At 33.9% G+C, this 25,681-nt stretch overlaps 1 protein-coding gene across 1 annotated transcript in view; it reads right to left on the bottom strand.

Moving 5' to 3' along the window:
• TRIP4 (thyroid hormone receptor interactor 4) overlaps positions 1 to 25,681 on the bottom strand; it is a 50,043-nt gene that overhangs the window by 12,215 nt on the left and 12,147 nt on the right. Inside the window, 7 exon segments of the mRNA XM_031955395.1 lie at positions 6,698 to 6,789; positions 12,113 to 12,237; positions 17,230 to 17,417; positions 21,279 to 21,405; positions 22,388 to 22,603; positions 24,711 to 24,840; positions 25,548 to 25,626. Of these exon segments, the coding sequence (XP_031811255.1) occupies positions 6,698 to 6,789; positions 12,113 to 12,237; positions 17,230 to 17,417; positions 21,279 to 21,405; positions 22,388 to 22,603; positions 24,711 to 24,840; positions 25,548 to 25,626 (957 nt within the window).

Raw genomic sequence — 25,681 nt, forward strand, 5'->3', positions numbered from 1 at the left:
ATTCTTGCTCTCATAGTAGACAATATGAACCTGAACTAAGGAAGCCTCCTAAACCATTATCTTCAGCAAAACCTTTCAAAAAAGGACTTTGTGTCATCCTTTATTTTTTTTTTTAATTTATTTAATAGCCTTTTATTTACAAGTTATATGCATGGGTAACTTTACAGCATTAACAATTACCAAACCTCTTGTTCCAATTTTTCACCTCTTACCCCCCACCCCCTCCCCCAGATGGCAGGATGACCAGTATGTGTCATCCTTTCTAAGAAAATAGAGACCATTCTCTATGAGCTCCTTCTTTCTACATCTCAAAACCTCTTGAAATCATCTACATTCTCCCCTCTATTACTCCAGTTTATGAAGAAGAGGTGGCCTTTATCACTGAAAAGACTAATCTTTCTATGTGTATCCTTGATCCCGTGTTCTCATATCCTCTGGCAAAATATCCTATAATCATTCACTGTCCTCTGATATTAAATTTCCCTTCCAGGGACTCCTTCCTTGCTGCCTATAAACATGGCTAGGTCTCCCCCATTCTTAAAATTCTTCACTTGACCCTGACATATTCTCAAGCTATCATCCTTTTTTTTTTTTTTAAACAGCTAAATTCTGAGAAAAAGCTAACTACTCTCATAGGCTCTATTTCCTCTTCTCTTACTTACTCCTCAATCCTTTGGGATCAGACTTCTGACCTTATCACTTTACTGAAACTTTTCCCTCCAGAGTTTCCAATTATTTTTTAATTGTCAAATGCAGTAGACTTCTCTCAATGCTCATCCTTCTTTAACCTCTGCATTTTTTTACATTGATGGCTACTTTCTTCTGCATATTCTGTCCTCCTTTCTTCTTAGTTTCTTTTATTGGATCTCTTGAATATTGACTGGTTAGTTAGAAGTTAACACTTACAGTTAGTAGGTATATCCTAAGGATTGTCCAGAGCTTTCTTTTCTCTTTCCACTGACTGTCTTGATGATCCTCATCAACTCCATGGGTTCAATGATCATACCTATGAAGATGACTCTCACATCTATATATCCAGCCTGGTCTTTCTCCTGAACTCCAGTTCAACATCACTGACAGCCAACTGGGATATCTTGAATTGTATGTACCCTACGCATCTCAAATTTTATGTCTAAAAATAAATAATTATCTTCTCTCCTTCCCCCATCCTCACCAACTCTTCTTCCTAACTTCTCCAACTTTTCTCTATCTTCAGTCATTTAGGTTCACAATCTTAGAATTATTCCCTTTATTCTCCCTTTCCCCTACTGCAAATTATTTGCTACTATTATTGATTCTACTTCCCCAGTATTTGTCCTACCTATAACCTGATTTCTATTCACTCAGCAATCCCCATAGTTCAGATCCTCAGCCCCTTTTACCTTGATCTTGTAACAGCCTCATAGCTGCTCTCTCCCTGTCTCAAGTTTCTCCCCTTTTTGATCTCTCCTCTACATAGTGTCAAAGTTATATTCCTAAGGCAATAGTCTGAACATGCTCACTAAACTATAGTGGCTCCCTATTTCATCTAGGATCAAATGCAAATTCCTGTTTAGAATTTAAAGCCCCTATAAGCAGGCTCCACCCTACCATTTCACCCCTATTAAATATAACTCCCTTTCATACCCTCTGTAGTCCAGGCCAATTAGTTTTCATTACACATGACACACTTTGTCTCTACAGTATGCATCCTCCTGTCTGTTGTAACTCTTAGAATTTCTAAGTTCCTTCAAAGCCCAGCTCAAACCTAACCTATTGTACAAGTCCTCCTACCCACAAACTTATCGAATTGCCCTTACCCCACCCACCCACCCATTACCTTGTATTTATTTTGTATAAATAAAAATGTCATTTTCATAACATAATGTGAACTCCTTAAAGGTAGGGACTTTTATTTTTATCTTTGTTGTTTTAGCACCCAGTAGTGCCTGGCACATAGCAGGTACTTAATAAATGCTTATTGTCTAATTAATGAAAATTGCAAAAACAAAACCAAAAAACTTCTCCTGTGTAGTCCTGAAAGTTTCAAGTTTTAAGGCAATGAAACTGAAAAAGGCTCTTGAATCACTGAAATCACAAATTAGAAAATATAAAACCCCAAGTAGTTCAATGCAGGTTCCTATAAATTAAACTACACAACATATAGGGCACTCATACCCCCAAGAAAATAAAATCTTAATGGCCTTGGCTTATTTATCTACAAAACGGGAATTTATTTTAAGTTCATAGAGCAATGGGAAAACTACAATTAATGTAATATTCTTCAGATAAAATTCAAATAGCAAAATAATATGAAAAACTAATATATTTCATTCTCCTTAAGAAAAAAACACAACAACAAAAAAAAATCATACTCTTCTGATACTTAAAAAAATGTAGATGGCTTATTCCTTAAGCCACATTCAAATGGACTTCTGATAAAAAGACTAAAGATGATTTTAAAGATAGGCAGATACTCTGATAAATGCTTGTGCCTTCATGGGAATTCTGAAAAATCATTTAATCTCAAAGAAATATGCTGGGATTTTAAGAAAATTACCTAGAGTACCAATGTTTTCTGTTACATTTAAGTTCCCCAAGAATTGTGAAAGATCCTCATACATTGAGGGCTTTGCTGACATATATTGCTTTTACCTCCTTTGGATTTCTAGGTCTAAATCCCAAGAAGTCTTTTCTCAGTAGGAGACTAGGAGAAACATTTTCACATTTTTAGACAAATAGAAATCTAGTGCCTAATTTTGCTAGGTTAAAATATTGTTTCCTTTTAAAATTTCTTTTTCAGTCTCACACTAGTATTCTGATTTTTATAAAACTTTTTTTTTTATTATAGCTTTTTATTTACAAGATTATATGCATGGGTAATTTTTCAGCATTGACCCTTGCAAAACCTTCTGTTACCACTTTTCCCCTTCTTCCCCCAACCCCCTCTCCCAAATGGCAGGTAGACCAATACATGTAAAACTCACTTTTATAAAAACTTTTTACTCTAATTTTAAAAAGTTAAATTCTTTGAGCTTGAACACTATCACACAGAAAGGAATCCAAATAATAATCTTTTTCCTCATTGGACAACTGCCCTTCTCCTACTAATATCACAGCAACAGCACAAAAGTATTTAGTACTAGAATCACCTTAGCCTGTATTTGAAGTCTTGATTATTATGCTAGTCAGAAGAAAGAATGAACTAAGGTCAGCAGCAAACAAAAGGATGATGGCTTCAGTTCAGAAAAAAAAAAAATCAGTGATACTTGAAATTTCAGATAGATCAGATTGGTCACTGAATGTAGCAATAAAAATAGCACATAGAAATTTACACATAGAAACAAAAGTCAGCAACTCAACTTTTTGTTTGAAAGCCTGTTAGGTCTAGACTATACCGTGTGAGGAGAAAGCTCTGCTCACAACCACAGCTGCTAATGGTTATGGATTTGGCAATCAAAATGTCTTTTGTTAAAAAAAAAAAAAAAAAAAAAAAGTTAACTGCCTTACTCTTGAGGTTACAAACCAAAGCCTTGATGCATTGTTACAGTCAACATCCTCCCTGCTGTTTTTGAGAGCTTACATCTGCTGTTGGCAGATAAAATGCTGGCAAACAGCATGGGTTTCTTCCAGGGGAATGCAAGAAAAGCTTTACTAGATAGCCATCCTTTCCCTTTCTCTCCACAGTTGAGCTTTTAAGGTCTCTCAGTTTCACTCCTACTCTTGTGAGGGTTGAGCACTTGCCACTGTTGAGAAGCCCAGAGGGATTCCTTTTGGCATGGAATAACCATGCCAGCCACACTACCCCATGGGGGATGAAAGGCAGATATGTTCTCAGTCTGGGGAAAAACATTTTATACACACATTTTAAAAGCCACTTACCCAGCATAGCCACACTCAACTTTAAAACTTCCACTAATAAAATCTCTCCTTGAATTTCAGGAACTCAGATGATCATATTATACCAAAGAACAGTTAATATGTACAATACTTTAACTTATCTAGGAAAGGCCAAGGCCACAAGACAGGGAAATAAATAACAGTGCTGGGTTGAGGAAAGGGAAACTAAGCAGAGAAGAAAACTGACCAAAGTCATATAAAAGAGTAAATTTAAAACCCCTGCCTTGGTATTCATATTCTAATAAGAGAAAATGTTTACATAGCACTCTAAGGTTTGCAAATAAGGAAAGTAGCCTTTATAAGGATAATTAAATCCACATAATAATGAGGAAATTATAACAAATGAAAGAACCAAGACACAGAGAGGGTAAGAGCTTTGCTCACATTCACAGAGCGCTGTGAGATAGAATTTGAATCCAGATATGTACCTAATATTAACCTGACTGTACAATGCTGCTTCCCAGAAATGTCCAAGACATCATACGATATGTGGTGGACCTTTTAAGGCTGTAGGGAACAGCAGGTTTATGAAATAAATTAGTAGTGTTGCTTTCACAGTTACAAAAATAAAAGGGGTAGCATAATAGGCCTGGACTAGTCATCTTTCCTACCTGACACCCCTACTTTCTCAGAAGAGAGAAATAATACCACTCCTGTACCTTAAGGAACATTACTCCAAACAGACCCAGGTTGGCCATCTGGATGATCTTAGCAGTTCACAAGTCAGATCTTTAAAAAATAGTTAAGATGAGGAAATCCAGAATAAGACTGTAAGGTTCAGATACATTCAAGTATTGTGCTCAATTACAAAGGAAAAAAAGTGAAAAGGTTGACACTAGGGGAATTGGGTACTTGTTTCTGATGATGAAAAAAACTATAAGCTTCTGGCAATTTGGTATAACGCTAAAAATCAAGGGAATTCATAAAGTGAGTTGCCAGTTTCTACAGCTGGGAACAGATGGGAGAATTGCTACAGATCCAGAGATGACTCACACCAGGAAAGAAAATATTATAGAACCTAAAGATGATGAAAAGTGCTGACCTCATTGGACATTTCTAAGGAGCCAAGTGGTCTGTTATTATTAAATATTTCCATTATTCTAAAAGTACTTTATACTACTGAATGCAAGTCTTCCACCCTTTTCTTGCTAATTTAGGCTAGAAAAGAAAAAAGACAAAACAAAACTGGTAGATATGATCCTATGCCTGTTGCCTATAAGAGTGATTGGAGGGGAAGAAAGCATCAACTCCAAAAATCTAAATCTACTAATTTTCTCTCTCTCACAGACACACAAATAAGGTAGCATTAGATATCTGATGAGATTCTCTTGAAATGTAAATTAATTGGGATTGTATAATATTAAAATAATTCACACAAAGATGCTAGTGACTTTTCTTTATACTTGAGAGAGTGAGGACAATTGAAAAAATTGAAAAAAAATTATAGAAAAGAAAATTGAAATAGGGATGGTGGAGAGGGGAAGATATGAAGACAAGACTGTTTTTACTTCATAATTTTGCCTAGATCTGGGTCCCAGTGTTTAATGGAAAGAGTACAGACAAGACAGAGAATAAATAATTGGGTGTGTATATGTATACTGTAAACATGAATATAACACTGTTTACACACAAAAAGGGCACAGGAAATAGGATTAAAGAGACATTATCATCAAACAAAAATAAGAGCAAGTAGACCTTAGAAGAAATGTTATTTGGAGCACATAAAGAAAGAAAATAGCTTTTATCTTCTAAAACTCTCTATAGACAGGAGAAGCAGGGAAGAAATAACAAAAAGGAAAGTAATAAGATAAAAACAAAAAAAGACAAAAAAGTTGTAAAGGAAAAAATTCCACTGAGAATTATTCACCTAAAGAACATTTCCTTTCTAGTAACAAAACAAAAAGCTAGACTGTTAGGAAAGCAATTAAAGCATGATCCAGGGATGAACTTCCCCGCTTTGGATTTCTTCCAGAATGTCATGTTATAAACCCTGAGACATTAGATATTAAGACTTTATCCCAAAGGCTTTCAGCTCCCTCTGCTGTTCAAAACATTCTAAATTAATTAGGTCAAACTTAAAGACAAAAGACAAAATTAAAGTCAAGGCTGATCCTTAAAATATATTAGCCATAAGCATAAGTCTCTAGCTTGGACTGTTTGCCCCAAGAGTATCATAAATTACATTCTATTATCCAATAAATTAATCAGTTTGATAATCAGATCCTTCTTTTCAACAGAAAGAAAAATAATTGGTGGGGAAGGAAAGAAAATTATGCCACATTTGTTGCTAAGATTTTAGTAACAAAGTTTTAGTTTCTTTTCCTATTGTGGGAAAGCACCAGGAACAGATTGATAATTTTCCTTTTTCCCCACAATGTAGAACTGCTGCATAACAATAAGTATTTAAGTTTGCTCAGTTGTTGCTTTGTTTTTTCATTTCCCAGCACTAACTTTGCATAAGCCTTTTCACATCTGTCTAAATCTACTTGATATGATATCTAGGATATAAGACTATGAGCAAGAAAAGAACTTAGATTACTTGTGCCACTTACAACCATCCCTTCCATTTTCCTCCTCTCATTTTTCAGATGAAATAAAAATAAGCAGTGAAATATAAATGATTTGTCAAGGAAACAGGTATGTAAAAGATTCAGGCTCTAAACTAGGCTAATCTGACCTCAAATTTAGGGTCTTTCATTTTTCACTACACCAAACTGTGTTTTTACATTTCAATAATGAAGCATTTATTTGCAGTTAATTCCATCAGTACATAAGGAAACAAACCAAACATCTTCCCACATAAGTATCATCCACTCACCTGTTCTTTAAATTGCTCCTGAGGCAAGCAATCATTCAAATCCACACAACCGAGAAGACATCCTGATGGATAATCACTGGGAAATTCCAAATCTGAATCAAGAATATAAAAAAATTATATAAATGTTTTCTCTGATAGTGCACTTCAGAAACCTGTTTTAAATTATAAGCAGATAACTTTTCCTTGGACAGCAAAATGTCACTGTGGATAGAGTGCCAGGTCTGGAGTGTGGAAGACCTGAATTCAAATCTGGCATCAGGCATTTATTGGCTACATGATCCTAGATAAGTCACTTCACTGTTTTTCTCAGTTTCCTCATCTGTAAAATAAGCTGGAGAAGGAAATGACTAATCACTCTATTATCTCTTTACCAAGAAAATTCAAAACCTGGTCATGAAGCGTCAGATAGAATTAAAATGACCAAAAAAGAAATTTTCCCATTGGTATAACTATGGAGAGTCAAGGAATTTGATGAAGTTTTATTTGACACAATTCTTTCTTTCCTTTAAAAAAGTTTTTATTTATATCTTGTTATTTCATTTTACTTAAATTTTTAAAATATTTCTTCCCCCTTTCCTCTCCCCAAAAAGCTATCCCTTATGACAAAAAACAAAAAAGAGAAAAAAAATTTCAGTAAAACCAATCAACACATAGTAAAAACTCAATATTATATTACACCCATATAGTCTCCCACAAAGAAGCAGGGGAAGTGGCTTCTCACAAATCTTTTGGAGAGCCATGGTCATTATAATTTCATAGCATATATTTCTTAATTGTTTTATTGTTGTTCTTTCTATTTTCATTGTTGTGGTCATTGTGTACACTGTTTTGCTGAATCTTTTTATGTTACTTTGTATTAGTTCAGTTTCAAATTCTTGGTTTCATCTTCTACAAAATGATGGGAGGTTGAATGGCTTCTAAGGTCACTTTCAGCTCCAAATGGATGGATCTGTTATTCTAATATAAATGTCTCAATATTTCTTTGTATTTCTTATATTCACTGTTTTCCTCTACCTACAATACAGTACTATTCCATTTCATATACACAACACAAATTCCTTAGCCATTCTTCAATTGTCCAATTCTTTATTGCTGTAAGAAATGCTGCCATAAGTATATATTCTTATATATGGGCTTTTCTACTTATCATTGACCTTTCTGGAGTATATGACTAAGGCAGCAGAACACTGGGTCAAAGAATATAATCAATTTAGTCACTTTCTTAGCATAATCCCAAAATGCTTTTTAGAATAATTGGATCAATTTACAGCTCCACAAAGAGTACACTGGTGTTTGTCTTTCCACATGAATATTTTTTCCTTATAATTCTTATAAGTCTCATATACTATTAGTTTCACATTCCAGTAGTTCTAGACACTGCTGACTCTCCATTGACAAAAAAAATTTAATAATTAACTTATTATAAAGATGAAAGTCCTCAGCCTCAAGCAGGTTATATTTCATTGTCCCTCAGTCTCATCTTTAGCATTTCAAATTTGCTGAATTTCATTGAACAGAGGTATCCAAAGTTTTTTAGTAATGAGTTACATGATTAGAAATCCATTTGTGCAGCAAATTTTTTTATTGATATCAATAGTAAAATACATAGTTGGTGAGCAAAGCAAAAAAAATGAATGTTTTAGCAATAACATAAAAGCAGTCCAAACATTTTTCAACTTTATTCATATAAAAGTTTATAGCTAAAAAACAAAAAAAGAAAAGTCTTGGAAGCAGCTAGATGGCACACCACCCCTGAAGTCAGGAGGACCTGAGTTCAAAATCCCTACTCTGACACTTAACACTAGCAGCATGACCTTAGACAAGTCACTTGATCCCAAGTGCCTCACCAAAAAATAAATGAATGAGTGAACAAAAGTTTGCAGCTAATGCTAATTATTGACTAGTCTTGATCAACTCAATGATCAAATTTAATAGACTAAACTACTTTTGAGCACTGCCAGGTGTACTGAGTCAAAATACATGTAAATTCTGACTGTAGGCTTATTGATGGCTCTTTATAATATTGATTTGAACAATTCTGTGAAAGAAAATGTGCTTTCTAAGAGAAAGAAGCTCAAATATTGGACACAGAATTTGGACACAGAGTCAGACATTCCAGGTAGTTAAGAACTACTAATCTACTGATGAGTTCATGCTAGCTAAGTAGACAAATATTTTTTTGCTGAAATTCTCAGGCAAGCTGCATTTGGCCTGTGGAAAACACTGGGTATATAATCCTTAAGACAAGTGCAGATTTGGCAATAAAGAAAGGCAGCTGCCATAGATATCAGGAGAAAAATTATTTTCCTGACAAAAAGAAATCATAAAAAGCCCAACTACTACCTTTTAAAGGAAATATATGCTTATTATTGATTTTTGATGAGGCATGAAGTATAGAAATATTGTTACAGCATATTTTTAACTCTGCCTCAACTTAATCCTGAATCTCTTTCTATTTCTTCGGCAATAAGGGCAAAATGGGAGCAGAGTGGGCAGAGAATACTAACATTCCCATCAGATCCTCTACAAACAATGTAGCTACTGATAATTTAAATAAGAAAACTTTTTCAAATACCCAATGAGTAGATATATTATAAAAGGATGGAATCATATCAATCATGACATTTTCACTAGAAATAAAACCAGAAGCCAAAAGAAAGTTGCAATTATATGGAAAGATAGGTCAGAGGTTCAACTTGGGAAAATCAAGTAGTGAGTTGCCTTTGTTGTGTATCCAAGAGCAACAAGAAGTATCATTTCCTGGGTTACTTAAGTGTGTGTTTTGATCTTCCTTGTCACTTTAGTAACTTTCTATGGTCAGAAACTTTTTCTGCTGCCTGCTCATTTTCCTAGCCTATTACTTGACATTTCACTCTTTTTTAAAAGTAGGGCTCTGTTTCCAGGGTGGAGGGTGCACTGTCCCAAGCTTCAGAGGGGTTGTGCAGCTATCCTCCAAGATGCTTCTAGGGACCAGACCACAAGCCCTCTTTTATGCCCTGGAGCTGTTAGCAGTGTCCCCACCCCACTGTAGCTATAAGATCTACTATGCTGAAGCAGGAGGGTCCTGCTCTGCTGATGCTGGGGCTGGGGCTTGCCCTGTGCTGGGCTCCCATTCTGGCTCCATAGACCTTTTCTGCTGACCTTTCAAGTTTTGGTGTTTCTGGGCTATAAAGTCTAGAAACCACCAGTACTGAGGCTGATTTAGAGGTCCCTAGTCCTGCTCTGCTGGTGTGGAGTGGGGGTAGGGGTTAAGGCTGAGGTGGGGGCTGAGACCAAGAATGCACTCTGAACTCCCACTCTGGAGTCACAGACCTTTGCTGCTTATTTTCTAAAGTTGCCTTCAGCCAAAAAATGTTCTACTCTGTCTTTCTGGGAATTCTAGTGCTCTAAAATTTGTTTGGAGTCCTTTTTTAAAAGAATTTGGAATGGTTTGGGGGAGAGGTTAAGCCTTTACTTCACCATTTTGGCTCTACCTCCTCTCCAGAGTTAATGTCAATAAAATCATATGATAGTGCTCATGAGAAGAATCAGCAAGGTGATCACCGTGAAAATAAATGCAATTATCTGCATGAATGTCTGTTGCAAAGGATGCAGAGCAATTCTAAAATTATCAGTAAGACCCTTCAAATTAAGTCAGTATATATCTTATACTCCATGACTTTAAAGCAAAGGTGCCTATAGTAGAAGGTGAAAAACATAGTCCAGGAGCAAAAAATAAGGGCAAAGATTGACCTATAACTATGCTCATAGGTTAGACAGAAGTCTCATATGTTCTTTCGGAGGAAATGGGGCATAAGATGTAGTGAACATCAATTAATATAATTAAAAATGAAGTTAATTACATTTTAATGGAGAGGAAATGACTGGTTAGCATTTAGAAGAAATTTTCAAATCAACTCTTTTGTGTACAAAAAGGCCATTGACTTATGAGACTAAAGGCCAAAATCAATACCAGTAGAATAATACAAATAAGAAACTATGGCATGCAACTGACTTGTTTAAATAAGTTGCTACTGCCAAAAAAAGGGAACTAGATGAAAGAACAAATATCGACATAGGCTAGTACCCTTCCCTAAGGACATTTAATTGATTTAAATCAATCATCACAAGACCAAAAAAGAACAGAAATGGCTTCAGTTAGCAAACCTTTCTGTCTCCCAGCAACCAGGGGGAAGATCAGTGTAGACTGTGAACTCATGTGTAAACTCTTATAGAGAAAAATGGTATTTTAAAAACTCATAAAACAGTATTATAGGGAAAAATAAATTTTCAGAAAGCTTGGTGAGAGCCTTGATTAATTATGTCCATCGAAATGTCATTTAAGGTTGAAATTTGAAGGACAGCAGCAAGAAAAATAAACTTAAAGATTCTTATGGACAAACATCAGAGTACCTGATATGTTAAATGAGGAAACAGAAATATCACTAAAGAAAAAAAAAAAAAGATGGGAAAAGTGATTGAAGGTTTGCCTATGAGGGGATGCAATTATTAAGGCATCAAGGGACAGATTCTCAAGATATCAGAAAGAGTCCTGAAAAAAATCGTGGATTTGTAAAACAAAAAAAATGTCTGAGAAAAAATAAATATCAATTCAAATGCTCACTCATTATCTACAAAATTTTAATAACAATAAGTCATATATGCATCAAGGGTATCATTGATAAAGGTAAGAAAAAGGAAAATGTTGCTATATTGTCAATTAAATCTTTATAGTAACACCACTGGATATAAAGGAACAAGATTCCACAATGCTTACTTTTTAGTAATAATATAGTTGCATTTGATTAAGCACAGCAATCTAATATTTAAAGGCTCCTATCTAAAAAGATAGAAGAGATCCAAAATATATTAATAATGATAGGTAACTTTTATATAGTGCTTAGAATGACAAGTGCTTTACAATTATGTCATTTGATCCTCACAACAATTCAGGAAAGATATTATTATTCCCATCTTACAGTTGGGAAAATAAGGCAAACTCAAGTTAAATGATTTGCCCACATAGCCAGTGCCTGAGGCCAAATTTTAACTAAGGTTTTCCTAATTCCAGGTCCAACATTCTATCCACCATATCAACAAACATTTTCCTTTTACATTCAAATGTCAGGATTATCAGCTTTCTCACACACCAAAAAGATACTTACAGATAACCAAGACTAACATTTCTTTCTTTTTTTCTAACATTTATTTCAGGTTCCCAAAAGAAATACTTTAAAGTATGTTATTTCATAATCTAAGTTATAAAACAGTTGATCCTGATAGGCTAAAGAAAAGATTGTGTGCAGATAAACTTTCCTTTCATCCAGAAAGAACTGGAAACAAATAAGAGTAAAGTGAAAATAAAGTGAAACAGCTAACTCAATTTTAGCTAATAATATCCATCTTTATGACATTCACACAAAAGGAAGAAGTTACCTTTTCCAAGAAGAAGGCGATATGAATCCTGTAGTTCTGAGATTTCTTGAGAAGAAGGTCTTTTGGCAGCTGCAGCTATCCATAGTCTTCCTCTGTGAGATGTATACCAGGTTCTGCCCTCCACTCTAAAATGAAAAAATTTGAGCAGAAAGAAACTAATTAGCAGTTTTAGGAGGATTCCATAAGTCTTGAATAAAGCTTATCTAGTATGAGTAAGATTTGTTCAACTGGAAGCTTTTACATTCTTGAATTAAGACAAAAATCTTAGCATACAAATCTTATCATAAGAAATAACTTGTGAAAATATTTTTATTCCACAATTCATTCTTGTTCTCATAGTTTCTCCTATCACCCATAAAAAAGATCTTGTTCCCAAATAATCTTATTTCTCCATTCAGTCACATATTAAAGTCTTCAAGATATCTTTAATCCTAACCCAAAAACTTCTATTGTAAACAAAGACAGATCTTCTTGCTTATTGCATCCTTCCTCTTTTGTGTTTTTCTGTCCTTTAAGGTTTTTTTCAGACAGCCATATTTCCTAAAGTATCTTTCTTCCTCCTCCCTCTCCCAGAGGGCCATTCCACATAACAATTCATATTTTTGAAGATTAAAAAAATGAAAAACAGAGGGAAAAACATAACCATAACTAATCAATACATCAAAAATGTATGAAAATATGTGCACTGTACCATACTATTGACTCTTGAACCTCTGTAATGGAGTATGGTAAGAGCTGGGATTCATATCTCTTCTTTCAAGACAGGCTTGTTTTTTTGGCTAATGATTTTTTGTTTGTTTACTTTTGTTGGCGTTCTTTCCATAAAACAATTTACACTGCTGTAGTCATGGTGTATAATGTTTTCTTGGCTCAGCTTACTTTGCTCTGCATCAGTTCATATAGATCTTTCCATGCTTATTTGCATTCATCACACACATTTCTTTCAGCACAAAAATATTTCATTACATTCAAGTAAGAGTTTATTTAGCCATTTTCTAACTGATGAGCATCTACCTTGTTTTTAATTCTTTACTATCACAAAAAGTGCTGCTATAAATATTTTGTTGTATATGGTGATTTACTTTTTTACTAAGGGGCTTCTTGGGGAATAAGCCTAGTACCAAAATCTCTAAATAAAAGTGGATGGATGTTTTATTTACATTGGTCCAAAATGCTTCCAAAAATGGTTGTAGTGATTCATAGTTCTACTGATAATGTACTAGAATGCATATCTTCCTATGACACTTCCAACAGTGACCATTTTCATCTTTCATCACATTTGCCAATTTTTAGATTGTGAAATATAATCTCAGGGATTTTCATTTGTATTTCTCTTATTATTAGAGATTTGAAACATTCTTTTATGTGATTATTAACAATTTGCATTTCTTTTGAAAGTCGTTTCTTCAAATCCTTTGACCACTTACCCTTTGGGGAATGGCTTTTATCCTTATATACTTACACATATTGTGTGTGTGTGTGTGTGTGTGTGTGTGTGTATTTTAGATCCAAGCTCTTAAACTATGGTTTATGACTCCATAGGGTATCATTAATGAACATGGGGGTCATGAAATTATGCTTTATTATCAGTAAATGTTTGATTTCTATACCTATTTTATTTATATATCGATATACTAAGAAAAGAAAACTAAGAAAAATTTCTTGGTTGAAAAGGAGTAGAAAAAGTTTAAGAAGCTGTGTTTTAGAAGACAAAACTTTACAAGAAAAATTTTTTTCATTATATTTAGATTTTTTTTCTCATTTGCTCTTTTAAAATGTAACCATAAATATGTCTATTTTAGTGCTACAATTTTTGTGAACATTCAAAAAAATGTTGATTAATATGAATATATTCTACTTTTGGCAGAGAAAAAAGAATGTATTCATTTCCTATTCCATTCATGTTAAAACATTTTACTAGTATGAAGGAATCACAAGGATATTTTCTCCTTCACTTTAATCAAATGGGATATAGTATTTCTGAAAGTACTGCCCAAACTATTATTTGATACTATCATTTGAAATTAGGCTATGTATAATGTTTTTTGGTTTTCTGTTGTTAATAAAGTTTGTGTTTCTGCTGTGAATACCAAATAAGATCAAAGGTTGTCCTCTCCAGACCTGAAAGTTCTCAAGAACTATACTCCTCTCCACAAACATGACCAGAGTCAAAGATTTTATTTTTGTGGTATTAGTAATTGTGCCATTGGGTTCTGCTTGTTCTGTTCTTTTCAGTTGTAAAATCTGGCTGAATTAGATCCAAAACAGAATGAAACGTAAACATTCTGCCTTCCTCAGCAAAGAACAAGCTGTTCCGTTATTTACACTGGGAAAGGAAGACACCCACGTTCCAGAGAACGAAATGTGTAAAACAGACTTCTGAGGGCCTAGTCAGTCTGGAAAACAGATGTAGACCTGCTAGTCCCTAGTACGATGCAAAGGAAAGATGAAATTTTTAGTCAAAGGCATCTCCAGATACTAGAAATCTACAGAACTGAGGGTAATTGTGACAGGCATTCACTTGAGAAGGAAATCATAACCATTATTTTTACTCTTATCTTATGATCAATCAAACAAAAACTGATCACTCTCACTTTCTGGGAGAGTGCATTCTGCTGCAGCAGAATGGAAAAGGAAATACACTGAATTATGAATTGAGAACAAAGCTCCAGTATCAATTATTTCCCTTAGCTGTGTCATCTGGTCTTTGTAATTCCTTTTCTGCATCTCTGCTTTTTCAGCAGAGATTCAATGAAGATAATAAAAACCTGCCTAAACAATTCCCAAGGGTCCTTGCAAGAATGGAATCCAGGGCATCACTAATGAAAAATGACCAAAAGATAATTCCAATATTAGGGTAAAGAAAGTTTTAACAAATATCAATTTTTCACAAGGTCTACTAGAAATCAGGTGAAAAAAGATAAAACAACAATATCAAGGGAAGTCTATAGGCAAGTTACCTAATCCAAGCCCAGTAAAATGAAGGCATTAAACTAGATGACCTTTTACGATCATTCCTGTTCTGAATTCTATGATCATAATGGTCTTATCCTATAATATCTCCTCTAAATCACAGGGTTTTGTTTATTTTAAGAAAAGATATTCCAGAGCTGAACATTTTTTCCTTTTCATTAAAGCAAAAAATAGAAAAATACACAAAATTGGGTCAATTTCCCAAGAGGAAAAAAAACAACCTGAAAGCTGAAATGAAAAGAACAAGTGCATAGGATACTGCATTATGTGCTATAAAAGCAAAGTCAATAAAAAATAGAGTCGTTGATCAGTGGAACAGGTTAAGTTCACAAGACACAAGCCAATGACTATAGTAATCTAGTTTGGCAAACCCTTCAGCTTTTGAGATAAGAACTCATTGTTTGATAAAAATTGTTGGGAAAATTGGAAATTATCGGAAAAAATTGAGCCCGCATTGACCCACATCTAACACCTTATACCAAGAAAAGGTTTAAATGAATTCACAATTTGGACATATAGAGTGCTATTATAAGCAAATTAGAAGAACAAAGGATAGCAGTGTTTCTACTGGGCTTATATCCCAAAGAGATCTTAAAGGAGGGAAAGGGACCTGTATGTGCAAAAATGTTTGTGGCAGCCCTGTTTGTAGTGGCAAGAAACTAAAAACTGAATGGATGCCCATCAGTTGGAGAATGGCTGGGTAAATTGTGGTATGTGAATATTATGGAATATTATTGTTTTATAAGAAATGACCAGCAGGATGATTTCAGAAAGGCTTGGAGAGACTTACATGAACTGATGCTGAGTGAAATGAGCAGAACCGAGAGATCATTATACACTTCAACAACAATATTACATGAGGATCAATTCTGATGCACGCGGCTCTCTTCAACAATGAGAGGATCCAAATCAGTTCCAACATAGCATTTTCACTCTTTTTTATGGTTGGTTGCTTGCATTTTGTTTTCCTATTTTTTTTTTCCTTTTTGATCTGATTTTTCTTGTGCAGAATGATAATTGTGGAAATATGTATAGAAGAACTGCACATGTTTAACATATATTGGATTATTTGCTGTCTAGGGGAGGGGATGAGGGTAAGGGAGGGATAAAATTTGGAACATAAGGCTTTGCAAGGGTGAATGTTAAAAACTATCCATATGTTTTGAAAATAAAAAGCTTTTTTTAGAGATGCATTTACTCATTTATTTATTATTTTTATTAAAGCTTTTTATATTCAAAACATATGCAAGGATAATTTTTCACCACTGACCCCTGCAAAACCTTATGTTCCAATATCCTACTCCCTCCCCTAGATGGCAAGCAATTTAACACTATATGTTCAATATGATGAAAATATATGTAAATCCCACATAGGCATACATATTTATACAATTATCTTGCTGAGTAAGAAAAATCAGATCAAAAAGGATAAAAATGAGAAAAAAAAATAAAATGCAATCAAACAACAAAAGAAGTAAAAATGCTATATTGTAATCCACACTCAGTTCCCACAGTCTTTCCTCTGTGTGTAGATGGCTCTTTTCATCACAAGATCATTGGACCTGGCCTGGATCATCTCATTGTTGAAAAAAGCCACATCCATCAGAATTGATCATCATATAATCTTGTTGCCATGTACAATGATCTCCTGGTTCTTCTCATTTCACTCAGCATCAGTTCATGTAAGTCTCTCCAGGCCTCTCTGAAATCATCCTCCTGACCGTTTCTTATAGAACAATTATATTCTATAACATTCATATACCACAATTTATTCAGCCATTCTCCAACTGATGGGCATCCTCTCAGTTTCCAGTTTCTGGCCACTACAAAAAGGCCTGCCACATACAGAAAATAAAAAGCTTTAACAAAATAAATTTAAAAATTAAATAAAAAAAACAAAGCCAAGAAAAATAAGATTTTTTATGCCAGGATGGAAAGCAGTTATACTCCACATCCTTTCCTTGGCAGAATTTGCCTCTGTGGGTCTCAGTATCTCTGTCTGAAAAATGCCAAAAGTGGTACCTAGAAATCGCCCCATAGTATTTAATATAATCATGACAGGAATTGAAACTCCTCCAAAAAATTATATGGCAAACTCAACCAAGCTCAGCACCACAACTACTTTCTCCTGGATATCATCTTACCTTTTAATGCCTCTGATAAGCAGAGAGGCCCAGGGCTGGTGCATGCTAAGGCACCAGCCATCATCAGAAATTTCCTGAAATTCTCTGTCCTGAATTCGAAGACGACTCCTCTCTGAGCTGAGCTCCAGATTAGAACCTGCTGAGAGAAGAGACTTCCTCTGTGGGGCTGAGTTTGTCTGGTCTACCCACTATTAAAAAAAAAAAAAAAAAAAAAGTGAAAGTGTAAGGTTTAATATAGTAATCAGAGGGATGATAGCTTCTAATGATCTTTTACAAAGAACCAAAAGTTAATAAAAAACTAGATACATACCATGGAAATTCCGAACAAAGTCTCAACTTTAATTTTAAAAAGGGATCATACTGTTATCATACGGTTATCTAGAAATTTCTACCTAATTTTGCCTAATGAGGAAAAGATGGAAATGGACATATCCAATGAAAGTGTAAGAGTCTGATATAAAAGCTCATCATTCCATTTTCATTCTTAAGAGCAGTATATTTTATGCAAGTGTCTGTGTCAGTGGCTATTAAATGATTTAATGCAATCCCCTCAGAAAGCAATATGGCAATACAAATCTGATTACACCTTTTGACCTAATGATGGCACAACTAGGAGAATGGATGAATAAACAGTGGTATAATTAAGATGATATAATGTTATATAATTAGAAATGACAAATATTAATAAAATAGTCAAAATTCAAGGAAAAATACAAAGAATTCAGAAAGACAAATTTTAACAAAATAATTTTATAAAATTGTCAATACTTTTGAGTTTATAGCTTTATGTATAATTTTAAAATTTTGGTTGTCTGAATGCTTACATTTGTTAAGGGTTATTAAGTTCAGAATTTTTAAAGAATCTCTTCAAAAATTCCTGCCTCGCCTTTAAAGAATAATTGCATATGTGTATGAAGATCAGGATTACTAGAACGATTTCCATTTCCTATATATCAAAACAACGAGACTGTTGGATTATGAACAATTTCCCCAAAAAGCTAAACCATCTAAATAAAGATTCAACATTCTGGTCCACATGTCTCTCTTCCCATACAAAATAGTAGAGCCATACACTTATATTTTAAGTGCTAAAACCAGAAAAAAACACAGTAGTTTAACTATCTTGTCTCATAAGTAACAAGTTACTTAAAAAAAAAATCTCCCCTTGCACTGCCAGACATATGCTAAAGCCAACAGTAAGTCTAAATAGGAAATAGATCTAGAATTGACTGATAAAGCAAAGGGGATTCATTCTACCAGTGTAAGTCAGTGCCTTCCTTCTCTACATCTTAGAATCTGAGATATTGAGAAGTTACAGGATTAGCCCAAAGTGATGCAATCCTATCAGTGGTAATCCAGTACTTTTGATTTCCAGGCCAGCTCTCTATTGATCAAGCAATCACTAAGTATTTAATATGCCCTTCCTATGTGCCAGGAATAGTGCTAGGCACAGGGGATACAAGCACAAAAAATAAAACAATTGCTGCACTCAAGGAGTTAACATTCTAATGAAGGAGACATCAAGTACATATAAAAATATATAACTCATAAATATAAAGTGAATAAATACAAAAATATATAAAGATTTAAAGTGCTTTTAAAGTAGGCCACGCTAACGTAATAAAAATGACAATTCTATCTAAGTTAATCTACTTATTCAGTGCCATTTAACAATCAAACTGCCAAGAAATTACTTTATACAGCTAGAAAAAACAATAAAAAATTCAAGAACTTCAAGGGAATTAATGAAGAAAATGCAAAGGAAGGTGACCTAGCTATATTACCTAAAACTACATTATAAAGCAGTAATCATCAAAAACATTTAATGATACTGGTTAAGAAACAGTGTAGTGGATCAGTGGAATAGGTTAGATTCACAACTATAGTAATCTACTTTCTGATAAACCCAAAGACTCCAGCTTCTGGTTTAAGAACTATCTGATAAAAATTACTGGGAAAACTGGAAAATAGTATGGCAGAAATAAGGCATTGACCTACATCTAACATCCTACACCAAGATAAGGTCCAAATGGCTTTATGATTAAAATATAAAGGGTGATATTATAAACAAATTAGGAAAATGAGGGATAGTCTAACTCTCAGATATGTGGAGAAGAATTTATGGCCAAAGAAGAATGAGAAAACGTTATGAAATGCAAAATGTATCGTTTTTACTACATTAAGTCAAAAAGGTTTTATACAAACAAAACCAATACAGTCAAAATTAGAAGGGAAGCATAAAGCTAGGAAGAAATTTTTATAGTCACTGTTTCTGATAAAGGTCTCATTTCTAAAATATATGGAGAACTGATTTAAATTTATAAGAAAACAAGCCATTCCCCAAATAATAAATGGCCTAAAGATATGTACAAACAATTTTCAGATGAAGAAATTAAAGTCGTTTTTAGTCATATGAAAAACTGCTCTAAATTACTTATTAATTAGAGAAACACAAATTAAAACAACTTTGAGGTACCACTTCACACCTCTCAGATTGGATAAGATGACAGGAAATGACAATGATGAATGTTGGAGGGGATGTAGAAAAACTAGGACACTTAGTATATTGTTGCTGGAGTTGTGAAATAATATAACAATTCTGTGTGAAATGATCCAAGCATTCTAGAGAGCAATTTGGAACTATGTCCATACAGCTATCAAACTGTGAAAACCCTTTGATCCATTTCTACTGGGCCTCATAAATAAAGGGAAAAAGGACCCAAATGTGCAAAAATGTTTGTAGCAGCCCTTTTTATAGTGGCAAGGAAATGGAAATTGAGTGAGATGCCCATCAACTGAGGAATGATTGAAGAAGTTATGGTATATGAATATAATGGAATACTACTGTTCTATTAGAAATGATGAGCAGGCTGATTTCAGAAAAGCCTGGAAAGACTTACATGAATTGATGCTAAATGAAGTGAACAGAACCAAGAAAACAAAATACACAGTAATAAGACTACGTGATGATGAACTATGATGAACTTGGCTTTTTCCAACAATGAAGTGATTCGACACAATTCCAATAAACTTGTGATGGAAAGTGCCATTCACTTCCACAGAGAGAAACATAGAATCTGAAGGCAGAACAAAGCATAATATTTTCACCTTTTTGTTGTTATTTGTTTGCTTGGTTTTTTTTTTCCTTTCTCGTGTTTTTCCCTTTTGATCTTTTTTTTTTTTTGGCACAGGATGCTGAATATGGAAATATGTTTAGAAGAACTGCAAATGTTTAATCTATAATGGATTGCTTGCTATTTCAAGGAGGGAGGAAAGGAGAGAAGAGAGAGAAAAATTTGGAAAACAAGGTTTTACAAAGTAAAATATTGAAAACTACCTTTGCATGTATTTAGAAAAGTAAAATGCTATTAAATTTAAAAAAAAAAAAAAAGAAAATATTCATGCTGATGCTTATAACTTTATTTTTTTTTAATTTTTTTTTAATAGCCTTTTATTTACAGGATATATACATGGGTAACTTTACAGCATTAATAATTGCCAAACCTCTTGTTCCAATTTTTCACCTCTTACCCCCCCCCCCATCCCCTCCCCTAAATGGCAGGATGACCAGTAGATGTTAAATATATTAAAATATAACTTAGATACACAATAAGTATACATGACCAAAACATTATTTTGCTGTACAAAAAGAATCAGACTCTGAATTATTGTACAATTAGCTTGTGAAGGAAATCAAAAATGATGCTTATAACTTTAAAAAAATATTTAGACAAAAGATGGTTTAGGAAAAAGGACAGTTAGAGTAGCAGTTGGAGGAATTCAGGAAGAATTTCGTACAGAAATATCAAAAACATACAAAATGCAGTTATTCATATTTCTACTGGGAGAAATATATCCCATCTCTTCTCAGAAAAACTGAGATGATGATATAATAGAGATAGAGAACCACAAGACAAGCCCAGAGGAGGATGGACAAGAAAAGAAAGTCATATGCAAACAATGAGAGTAACGCACCTGACATCAAAAGTATAAGAAGATATTTGAGCCCAACACTTGCTCATTAGAAGCCAAATAAAATGTGTACTCACCAAGGGTGCAGGCTGGAATAGACGTGGATTCACTAGAACTCCCAAAGGCTCTTCAGATGATCCTTCTAGTTTTGTTAGGGATTTACTCAAGGATCCCGAGTTAATAGCCTGTATTGTCTCATCCAATCTGTAATAACAAACCAAAAGAGTGAAGTAATTACTAACTGTGGCTGCTATCCATAATTCTTCAATTCTAATCTCAGACTCTCCCACTAATTTAGTCATGAACTATCATTTATAACCTTTCAACAGTGAAATCTAAACTTTTAGGAACCATATATCTTCTTTTCTTCCACTTTTCAACTAATATCTCCACAGTCCCTAATTAACATCAGTTATGTAAAAATCTAGGCAGTTGTTTTTTTTTTTTTTTTAAAAAGACATTCCACAAATATTCATTTGAATGAGTAGAAGGGTAATTATTCTCAAAAGTAAAATGAGGATCTGGATTCCAAAGAATATGCCACTCTAAGCAAATTGGTTTATTTGTGCCAAGAATGCCTCATGTCTTTTCACTCAACTCCCCCTTCTGAGAAAAATCACCTCACTACTTCAGATATTTGCATCCAAAACTCATTGACTTCAAATACCACTTTCTCCATGAAGCCTTTCCAGATATTCTCAGCACACAGCTATTTCTCCTCTCTACTTATATTTCTAACATGATATTTATACTTTGTACTGTTAGATTCTATACTTATATCTATATGTACATATAGATATATGTAAGTCATATATACATATGTAGTCATCTATATAAATCTTTTATATCTATGAAAATAATTGAAAAGTAATGACCAAATATTATATGTATATGTGTATTAATACATATACACATATATACATGTATATATATATAAAGATGTGATTATAAAATAATGAAACATGCAGAAGAATGTGGCTTGTACAACTATTCTTATTGTTTTGTCATCAAATAACTTAGACTCTATCTTTCCAAATAGTCTATAAAAAAAGAAAACACGTTCTTCTTTGTATTCTGGTGAGTGCTCAAAAACATGTCCTAACTGTCAAAAACTTTCGGCTATAATAAAATATGACTCATCAAGTTGCTCATCTCTCTCAATCCTTATTTTGAGCTGTCCACTCACTTATTGTGGTACTCTGTTAAGGGGTTTTGCTCTTCTAGAATCTGCCTTCCTGCAAAGTCAATGGTAATCTTCTTAGAGAGGCGGGAGGCATGGCGTAGCTCTCGGAGTTCCTGCTCCTTCTTCTGCAGAGCTTCCCGCTCTACCTTGGATAACCATTGGTTGGAATCTGTGGCAAAGTAGTCAGATTCATCATCAATGACTTGGGTCCTTCGAACACTAAGGCAAGAGAGAGAACATACATGACATCAGGAGCATCTGTTACTAAAAATGAAATGATTTTCTGGGAACTGTGCAAAGTAATTCATTTATTACCATTACTCATGATACATTATGTGTGGTCACCTAAAATTCTAAAACAAAAACAAAAGTCAGACCCTGTTTTAAGGTGTTGGTATCAGAAATTTCTGAAGTTAGAAAGGATCTCATGGAACATTTACTCTAACCCTTACATTTTATGGATGAAAAAACTGAAATCTAAAGAGGTTAAGTGACTTGGCTGATGTCACAGAATTAGCTACAGTAGAATTATGACTTAATTATATATACATGAACTTAGCAGAAATAATATCACTATAAAACTGGAACCCTGAATATTTTAAATCTTAAGGCAGTACTTCCCAAACTGAGTATGTTATATTATAGAGGAAGGCCCATGTTATATTTTCCACTCTCCTTCTCAGATTTAAAATCTGGAAATGAATTTTCAGAAGCTGTCAGTAGAAAACCTATAATTCTAGAAAATCTTTGCCACTTAGTTCCTCTGATTTTAATTCATTCTCAATTTCTTAATTTCCCTTTAAAAATAAAAATTAAAGTCAGCCAGGGCACCTTTCCAGTAAAGTTGCAAAGCTTCTTTGCACAGGAGAGTAGGACAGCAATATCAATAGGAAGAAATTTTTCTTGGTCTCTACTTCTCAGAAAATACATACCTCATACAGTCCTGAATTATACTGTCAATATATAGGGAATAGTGTTCACTCGTTTTATAGTAAAGATGTTTTTCTCAGGAATTTTTAATAGCTTTTTATTTTCAAAATATATGCAAAGATAGTTTTCAACATTCACCCTTGAAAAATGTTATGAGCCAGAACTTGAAACAAGGTGATAACTCAATGAAATTGATAGAAACAATGCTTAGGTTAACATCTTTGAGAGTTCACACATTAGCTCACACATTAGTTCACACTTTTGGGAGATTTCAGGGTTCAGTATGAGATATCCAAATTCACACCTCCCACTCTCAGAGGAGGAGTCAATCTTTGAGTTTACACCTCTAAAAGAGCATAAAAAGAGCTTCAGTCAGTCAGTCAGTTCAGAAGATTGTTCAAGGAATGGTTCAAGTGGTTCAAGAACAGATAGGTTCTAAGTGGGTTGACTGCCTGAAAGAGGGGTATAGGATACATTCTGAAGAATTCTCTACTATCAACTAAGTTTTGTTTTTTTTTCTTAATTCCAAAGTAGGAATTGACAAAATATCCCAAAAACAATGTGGTCTTTATTTTAATGCTTATGTGAAGCTGGAATAAAGTACAGTTCTAGGTAGAGAGATATACTCTTTGATAAGAAGATAGGGTTAGAAAGGAATCTTAGTTTGCTTAATAAGAATGGATTAGAGTCACGGATCACTAATGAAATGATACTAAGACAGTACTTAATTCAGGAACATTAGTTCAATGGACTATCTTGGGAATTTAGGTGAGGGTAATTTTTTATTTCTTTGTTTAATTTACATAATATATTTTCCCCAATAACATTCAAAACTAGAAAATTCAAAAATCTGTCTCTAAGGAGAAATAATGAGAATTTTAAGTGGGCTAAATAACAGCATAGGAATCAAGAAACCAATCTTTATACAAATCTTTTTTGTTTTGAATCAGACCAAGATTCCACACCAAGGCTTCACAGGTGGCAGTACTTTTATTCAATATCCCACTTAAGGTCTCACAAAATTTAACCATTCAGGGTTTCTGTGGAAGTTTAGATGTGAAACAATTTAGAAAGTTCCGTTTTTTTCACTAGGATGAAATATAATAAACTCAAAATTATCAACATAATCTGCTTCCTTTCTAGAACTAATATTTGTGAATAACAAAAGACAAAAGTACGGAAGAGTCTCCTTTACCTAGTTGAAGGCCTATGCTACACCAATGAGTCAAAAACAAAACATCAACCATATCAAACTCCATTCTCCATGAAAACTGTTTCATGATTTACAGCCAATCATTTGCCAAGCAATGTTCCATAAGATGTCTGCATCAAAGATAACTAGCATCAGTTTGCTTCTGTTTATTCACCACTATCAGCAGTTGCACCAAAATCATACCTAGTTCGGTCAAACTCCAGCAACTTGTCTTTATGCTTTACAGCCTTCTCTAGACCACCCTTAATCCGAGATTCCTGATGAGGAAGCAAATCCTTGTTGAACAAATCGACCTTACCAGAATTCTCTGTTCCTGTAAGGTAACAAGGCAAGCAATGGGGTCAATCATCAACACAAACTTAATGACAATTCTCCCAGTTCTCCCCAGAATAGGACACCAAGAGATCCTGATCTCCTCTTGATCCCCAAATCAAGTTTTATGTAAATTTCTCTTAAAGGCATGAAGATCAAGAAGATATTAAACAGTTTAACAACATGAAAATGCAAAGTTTTACTGAGTAACCAGTTGAATATCATATAATTATGTTAAAATTTTGTTAAATATTTTACTTTTGTTTTTTGAAAAGAATAAAAAATAATAAAAGAAAGAAAATACCATAAATATTCACTTCCCCAAAGAAGAGCATATGTCTCAATAAGGATAAGCTCCAAAAAAGATATTTACTCCAATGAAAACCAACATCTTTTCCTTCTCTGTATACTTTAAGCTTGCACAAAGTCTGACCAGCTGTCTCCTCTAAAAGGATTTTTCATCTTTGAGAATGCCGTTGTAATTTGGGTAGAAGTAAACAGGCTAGAAAAGTATAAAGACAATATAGTGTGCTCGTAGTGCTGGCTTTGCAAGATAGCTGTTCAATAAAGTATGTTGAATGAATGAGTACATGAACAACTTGTGAATCACAAAAATAGCTTAGTTCCATCCTGCACACCTGGATGCATCAAATGGACAATGATATAAGATTCATCCTTCACCAGAGCTATCATAAGATCACTGCAAACCTGCCATGAGCTTCTTCAGAAGCTTCTGGCTCTTGTTTGAATCACGTTGTAGAATGTCCTGTTCTTCTCGAGTACACACCTACAGCATAAGAACATGGTAACAAAAATTAACAATTTAATTAACTTTTGCTATT

The sequence above is a fragment of the Sarcophilus harrisii genome, chromosome 2 (assembly GCF_902635505.1).
Source record: "Sarcophilus harrisii chromosome 2, mSarHar1.11, whole genome shotgun sequence".
Taxonomy (NCBI): Eukaryota; Metazoa; Chordata; class Mammalia; order Dasyuromorphia; family Dasyuridae; genus Sarcophilus; species Sarcophilus harrisii.